Here is a 7,933-nt window from a genome sequence, read left to right as displayed (position 1 = left end):
GTTCTGGTAAATCCATGCAACTTTTTTCATGCATGTACACAATTAGGGTTTAGGGTTTATGTTTAAGTGATTATTACTCTAAATCCCAACCATTTTTATATGTCCTAATTGGATTTTTTTTTTTTTGTTTTGTTTGTTTGTTTTTGTTTTAATCAAGTGATAAAATGGAAGAATACCAACTCAAAATGAAGGCTTTAGCTGATAAGCTAATAAGCTTAATCTTCAAGTTTCTTGGCATCTCGGATGAAGAGATGGTGAAGAAGTTGTCTTACATCGACCCGGCCACCGGAAAACCCCACTTGGCTTTGCGCTTGAACTCGTTTCCTCCATGCCCTGAACCAAGCAAAGTCATTGGCCTCGCGGCCCACACTGACACCTCCCTCTTCACCATGCTTCACCAGGCACGCAGAGAGGGGCTACAGATCTTGAACGAGAAAGATGGCTGGCTTCCGCTGGCTCCAAGGAGCGACGCTCTCATTATTAACATCGGCGATTTCCTCCAAATTATATCGAACGGGCGGTTTCATAGCGTTCCTCACCGGGTGATGATACGAGAGACTGAGAAGACTACGATGTCGATGGCATATTTCTTTCATCCACCAGGTCATTTATACGTAGCACCTTATTGTAAGCCATTGAGTGAAACTCTACAGACTCCCATTTATAAAGGAGTGAACGTGAAAGAATATTTCATCATCAAGGCTAAAGCCTCGGGGAAGGGAATTGCTGCCCTAACAATATGATGTTTCATATTGAAAACCTCTTGTTTGCTTCACTTTCAGAAGGGTTTCCAAAAATAAGTTGTTAAACTGTTCATGTGGGGGCAGCTTTTAAATGGTTTAGTTTGATGATCATACACAGCCATGCAATAAATATGGAAACTTGCATGTAATATTCTCGTCGGTGTGTGTGTTTGTTTTAATTTCTTTTTTTTAATTTTCTGTCAGTTCCATGCATGTTCAAATCCCTTCTCTCTAACAGCCAGCAACCATTCAATTCTAACCAATTTATATCATCTCACTTTTGAAAATTTTTTTTTGAAAATTTTTTTTTTGAAAGTTTTTTGAAATTTTTGGAATTTATAGATTTTAGTATATTTGTGACACTCGCGTAAATAAGAGGTACATGAATGAACCAACACCATATTCGAAGTGAGCGATCCTAAAGATATGATGAGTAAAAAATGCTTAAAAGAATTTAAAGTTACTACTTATAGCAACAAGGTGCACCTTTCTTTTCCGTGACTCATTCGTAGAACTTCAAGGTTGAGTGTGCTTTTGATAGGGAATCAGCCCAAGGGAAAGCTCTAATGCCAAATGATAAGGAAATTGGCCCAAGGGAAAGCTCTTATACCAAATGATAAGAAATCACTACAAGGGAAGTAAGATTCAGATTACCTTGTTGATCGAATATCTCAAGGCAAGAACACTTGTTTGACATTTGAATCACTGCACAATCAATATTGATCATGTCAAGCTTGAATGATTCTACATGTAACCTAAACTACATAGAATTGCATAAAAAATGTAGTCATTGGTGGTGGGAAAGCACAAAAGATCTTTTACTACATTTTTCCAAGTATATCTTACAAAGTTAACATATGGCTTTATAGCCTCAAGAGTGGTAAAATTCATAATTTAGGACTATAATTAGCCACTATAATGTAACCTTAGAGTAAATAAGAAATCTTAAAATACATTAATGAAATACAATCACTCTAAATTACTCGACATTGTAATCTACCAAAAATTTATAACAATGAAGTTTCAATATCCTTCTTCAATGTGGTGTGAATTGAAATGTCGTTTGATAATTTCAACAACATTTTCTTCACATCTTCGTTAAAGTATATTGTATGATTGATATCTCTTGATTATATAAACTTTACTTGAAGCAATTTTATGTTGGGTGATCTTTTGGAAATTTTTCTAAGATTTATGTAAGTTAGGACAAAATATGCTTAAAAAATCTATCTGTGTGGATAGTCTTCACTCTAAAAAAGGGAATGTATGTCGTATCTGAATTCTAAATCCTGATCCGTAGCCTGGGCATGGGTCATAACAAATGTTATTAAAGTGATACCTCTCTCACTAAAATGTGGTTTGGAGATAAACTAAGGCAGAAGCTGATAGATATGAGTCACTAGGATGCACGTAACAATCCATTAGTCCAATAACTTAGTTTGTAACCAATTTTATAACACTTTAAGTATTTATATTTTAAAATTTATAACAATTAAGTCCTTATAGCCAATTTTATAACTCTTTTGTATTTATATTTTAAAATTTATAACAATGAAGTCCTTATCATGAAAATTATGGTTGAAATAAAATGAGATCTCTTATACGTGTAGATCGATAAATTGATTATACATTAAATGTGTTCTTAAACTCCAAAGATTGTAATCACGTGTAAAGATTGTCGCATAATATTAATAGATTATTATTTTTTTTTTAAAAAAAGGGACAAAATGGTTTTACATTTTAAACATAGGGATTAAATGGTTAATGCATAAATTAAAAAAATCATTACAAACTTGAAGATTAATTTGGCATAAAAACTCAGATTTAGTGATTAAATTATTAATTTTATAAAGACAGACAAAGGTGATGAGGTTAATTCAAGCTGTACCCTAAATTAAAAACTAGCCACCAAAATTGGGGAGTGGAAACTCAAAAGTATATGTCCGCCAAAGCTTATTTTAATACTAAAAATTAACCTTCCCTAGAAAACATTCTTATTATAAAATATGGAATTTCAATAGACTCTTAATTGACTACCAAATAAGATTATGTTATTTTAAGACACTATTAAATCGAGTATAAACAAAAATGATTCTCGAAATCTCTTCAAAATCATCCTTTAGCGTTCGGTTTCTGTAATTAAACATTAATTTTTTTATAATTACAAAGCCTAGAGAGTAAAATATGAAAAAATGATTAAATTTTTGTAACATAATCTTGAATTAATCTATTAGTAATGCTTTACTAATTTTATGTCTAATATTAAACTATATTATAAGTTGCTAATATTTAATATGATGCTCAAAAGTAAGATGAAAGAGTTCAAAAGTATTCTCTGACTTTGGGGAACAAGATCAACATAGTAAGCATTGTCGTAATCATATTACGAGGCTTCTCTTCTAATCTTCAATTACTTTGCAATATTTTTTAAAAAAGCGTGCATCGATATGTGTTTTAATCCTATCCAAAAGGTTCTATCCCTTTAAGCGTTAGATTCTCATGCAAATGCTCTATTCCATGAAAAGTAATAAAAATGTGCAAACATACGCATACATGATAGTACATATCCTTCTTAAAACATCATAGCATGACCTTGAGATCTTTTCAGTCTAGGTGGGGTTGAACATGTGATACTTCCCCACACATGGCTCACGCACGTGCACATGAACCCACGAGACGAGCAGACCACATAAGAAAAGACTTACATGATATCATGACAAACATAAATATCAAAGCTACGCGTCCAATTTAATATAACATAACATGGAAATATCCTAATACACATGACACTCATAAATGCATGAGATGCTCATGACTTTTAATCACAACATTTAATAAGAAACAATTCGTTCTTCCTTTTATGTCATAATAAACATACAAATAGTAAATATTCGATCAGTATGGCAACCCTAAAGGGTGAATAGGGTTTTAAAAATAAAAATATTTAAACGTGATTAATTTTTCTAATTATGATTTTTTTTTTAATAACTAGAATATCATAATTAATACAATAAAATAGCTCAAAAAAATATCAATAAACAATTATAAAAAAAAAATTTAAACATGTAATAAATCTCCATAAGAATTTCGAATTTAAATAGGAAAGAGTTAGAGTTAGAAAATATAACACGGTGGTTTTATAGTGGTTGGTCAAACTCAACGTATTCCACTGAAGTGCCTCTTGGGAATTTAAATAAACTTTTCTCAACTCTTTTCTCGGAATCCAATTGCTACACCCCTCCTTTTACGAGTTCAAGAGAAAATTCAATTCTTTTCACGGTTTAGGATCAAACCGATACGAGTGTCTAAACTTTTGTAGTAACACACCACAACTCTAGAAAAGAGTAGATTTACAATTTCTACTCTTTCCTAACAAAAATAGATTTACCACAATTTCTACTCTTTCCTAAAAAGTAGATTAACACCATCTCTACTCTTTCTAGATTCACAATTTCTCTCTATATCTACGGTTTCCTAAAATGTACCCAAAAGTAAAGAGTAAATTTAAAATTTCTACTCTTTTATAAGAGTCTTTTATAAGAGAGTAAAGAATAGATTTTCAGTTTCTATTACGTGGAGTAAATGGTAGATTAACAATTTTTCTCAAAGATCGTAATTTCTCTCTAAACGAGTGGATTCACAATTTCTCTATTACCGAGTAGATTCACAATTTGATTCACAGTTTCTCTCTAAACAAGTAGATTCACAATTTAGTTCACAACTTCTCTCTAAACTAGTAACTTCGCAATTTGATTAACAATTTCTCTCTACAAGATTAGACTCACAACTTTGATTCCTAATTTCTGAAAAGAGTAGATTGACAATTTCAACTCTTCCCTACACGAGTAATTCACAATTTCTACTATTTCCTAGAAATGTAGATTCACAATTTCTACTTTTTCTTTAATTTCTTTCGTTCACAATTTCTACTCTTTATTAAAATAGTTGATTTAAATTTCTCTCTATTTCTAGGAAATAGTAAGTAAATAGTAGATTTACAATTTTACTTTTCTTTTTAGTTCTTCTCTTTCAGTAGATTTACCATGTTCTCTTGAGAGAGTAAAGAGTGATTTACAATTTATACTCTTCCCTAACCGAGTAAAGAGTAGATTCATAATAATTTATACTCTTCCCCTATTCTTTTCCTAAAAGATACTCTTTCCTAGAAGAATAAAGAGTAGATTTACCATCTCTATTATTTCTAAAGGAGTAGAGAATAGATTCATAATTTCTTCTAAACCAGTAGATTCACAATTTGATCCCTCGCAACTATTTAACCGAGAGTAAGAATGGAGGCTTTAGAAAAATTTAACCGAGGGTAAGAATGGAGGCTTTAGAAAAATTTAACCAAGAGTAAGAATGGAGGCTTTAGAAAAATTTAACCGAGGGTAAGAATGGAGGCTTTAGAAAAATTTAACCAAGAGTAAGAATGGAGGCTTTAGAAAAATTTAGATGGCAAATAATAGAAATTATGTTTGGTGTTGCTAAAAATATGGAGAAGAGATGAGTTTAAACGGTGAAGAGGTGGCAGAAATAGGAATTTATATATATATATATATATATAATATTAAAACATTCAAATTCGTTTTTATTATTTATATATACATATTTAAATATAATAATATAATAATAAAAAATATTAATAAAAATAATATGAGTAATAGTTTATTTTTATAATTCAAATAATTTTATTTCTATTTAAAAGTAATAGAAAACTCCACCCTTTGTTATTCATCCAAACTTATAAGTGTCATACTTTGATTAGTCCATGATGTCAATTTTAGGCCACATCATCATATATCTTGTTTTGATTGAAACTTATTTGTTTTAGCTCTAATTTGAGTGGTTGAAAAAGACTTTTGGAATCGTTATTCCCAACCTTACACTTTGGACAATTCAAAATATTTATAATTGTTAATAATTAAGTGTAGGTTTGTTATCATCAAAATGTCAATTAATTAATTAAAATTAATTAATTTGGGATTAAGGGCCAAAAACACAATAGTATATGCATAATACTAGTCATAGCTTTCATCATGCATTATCATTAGTGTAATATAAATCTACACAACAGCTTCACATGACATGACATAGCATGACATAATAGGGCATCGCATAACATACCTAACATAACATCATAGGACTATAGACCATTCTATGTGTTTGTCGACCGTAGACCACGACGATGCTAATTATGGCTAGGGACGCAAAGTTACCATGCGCCAGCAAAGTTCACGAAAAGGGTTTTCATGTGGAAGTTATGTCCTCTCTCAAGGGCGTTGCACTACTAAGCATGGAAAAGAGTTTGGTAATTGAGGGAACATGTGAGTTAGATACCTTGCGTGATCTTCATTGCTCGTCGGAAATGTCACGTTTTGAACGATACCTAATTCAATGCATCCAAGACATATCAATTATAAAAAAAGACCTAAACTACCTTCCATAACAATCCATTCTTATCCTATTTCTATCTTATTTGCAATAACATTAATCTCCTCTAAACATGCAATTTAAATTACTCTCTTTGTTTCTTACTTTAAAAAAGCAACAATCCTTCCATAAATGGTGAGCTTGATTTATTACTTCTTTTTAAGTTTATAAATTAAACATTAAAAAAAAAAAAAGCAACGATCCTTCCATAAATGGTGAGCTTGATTTACTACTTTTTAAGTTTATAAATTGAAGCTGGAAGTAAGCTTAGTATTTCAATATACCTTGATCTTAATCTCATTGGCTTTTTGTGTGCAGCTACCTAAATATGGATAAGCTTCCTGCCGTAGGACTTTTGACTCCTCTGGACCTCAACACAGTTGAGGATGTTCCTGAATCTCACGTATGGCCTCACCTCGATGAATCATCGCAGAAGTTCGAATCGGACAAAACGGTCTCGATCCCGGTTGTCGATTTTAACGATGACAATGTGTTGGAGCTCATAGGGAAAGCCTGCGAGGAGTGGGGAATGTTTCAGTTGATTAATCATGGTATCCCGAAAACCCTAACAGCCGAAACCGAGGAGGTGGCTCGATGTCTTTTCGCTCTTCCACAAAACCAAAAGATGAAGGCATTAAATGTTCCCGGAACTGCCAACGGCTACTGCATGGCCAGATTAACGAAGCATCATGACAAAATGATGTGGCATGAAGGATTCACCGTCATAGGTTCTCCGGTTGATGATTTTAAGAAACTCTGGCCATCGGACTACCAACGGTTCTGGTAAATCCATGCAACTTTTTTCATGCATGTACACAATTAGGGTTTAGGGTTTATGTTTAAGTGATTATTACTCTAAATCCCAACCATTTTTATATGTCCTAATTGGATTTTTTTTTTTTGTTTTGTTTGTTTGTTTTTGTTTTAATCAAGTGATAAAATGGAAGAATACCAACTCAAAATGAAGGCTTTAGCTGATAAGCTAATAAGCTTAATCTTCAAGTTTCTTGGCATCTCGGATGAAGAGATGGTGAAGAAGTTGTCTTACATCGACCCGGCCACCGGAAAACCCCACTTGGCTTTGCGCTTGAACTCGTTTCCTCCATGCCCTGAACCAAGCAAAGTCATTGGCCTCGCGGCCCACACTGACACCTCCCTCTTCACCATGCTTCACCAGGCACGCAGAGAGGGGCTACAGATCTTGAACGAGAAAGATGGCTGGCTTCCGCTGGCTCCAAGGAGCGACGCTCTCATTATTAACATCGGCGATTTCCTCCAAATTATATCGAACGGGCGGTTTCATAGCGTTCCTCACCGGGTGATGATACGAGAGACTGAGAAGACTACGATGTCGATGGCATATTTCTTTCATCCACCAGGTCATTTATACGTAGCACCTTATTGTAAGCCATTGAGTGAAACTCTACAGACTCCCATTTATAAAGGAGTGAACGTGAAAGAATATTTCATCATCAAGGCTAAAGCCTCGGGGAAGGGAATTGCTGCCCTAACAATATGATGTTTCATATTGAAAACCTCTTGTTTGCTTCACTTTCAGAAGGGTTTCCAAAAATAAGTTGTTAAACTGTTCATGTGGGGGCAGCTTTTAAATGGTCTAGTTTGATGATCATACACAGCCATGCAATAAATATGGAAACTTGCATGTAATATTCTCGTCGGTGTGTGTGTTTGTTTTAATTTCTTTTTTTTAATTTTCTGTCAGTTCCATGCATGTTCAAATCCCTTCTCTCTAACAGCCA

General features: G+C 33.1%; 2 protein-coding genes and 1 long non-coding RNA gene across 3 annotated transcripts in view; all 3 read left to right on the top strand.

Moving 5' to 3' along the window:
* LOC111436164 overlaps positions 1 to 7,933 on the top strand; it is a 22,876-nt gene that overhangs the window by 11,085 nt on the left and 3,858 nt on the right. Inside the window, exon 2 of the long non-coding RNA XR_002709191.1 lies at positions 4,082 to 4,087. This is a non-coding gene — a long non-coding RNA (uncharacterized LOC111436164). The remainder of the gene's footprint in view (positions 1 to 4,081; positions 4,088 to 7,933) is intronic.
* Positions 137 to 902, top strand: LOC111436162 (gibberellin 3-beta-dioxygenase 1-like). Its single transcript, XM_023073869.1, has one exon. It carries the CDS (start codon positions 165 to 167, stop codon positions 741 to 743), a length of 579 nt encoding a protein of 192 aa, XP_022929637.1. The 5' UTR covers positions 137 to 164; the 3' UTR covers positions 744 to 902.
* On the top strand, positions 4,583 to 7,845 carry LOC111436161 (gibberellin 3-beta-dioxygenase 1-like). Its single transcript, XM_023073868.1, has 3 exons — positions 4,583 to 4,588; positions 6,492 to 6,956; positions 7,107 to 7,845. Exons 2-3 carry the CDS (start codon positions 6,502 to 6,504, stop codon positions 7,690 to 7,692), a joined length of 1,041 nt encoding a protein of 346 aa, XP_022929636.1. The 5' UTR covers positions 4,583 to 4,588; positions 6,492 to 6,501; the 3' UTR covers positions 7,693 to 7,845.

The sequence above is a fragment of the Cucurbita moschata genome, unplaced genomic scaffold (genome assembly GCF_002738365.1).
Source record: "Cucurbita moschata cultivar Rifu unplaced genomic scaffold, Cmos_1.0 Cmo_Scf00052, whole genome shotgun sequence".
In the NCBI taxonomy this organism is placed as follows: Eukaryota; Viridiplantae; Streptophyta; class Magnoliopsida; order Cucurbitales; family Cucurbitaceae; genus Cucurbita; species Cucurbita moschata.
The sequence above is the reverse complement of the archived record's forward strand: the minus strand, read 5'-3'. Positions and strand labels throughout refer to the sequence as shown.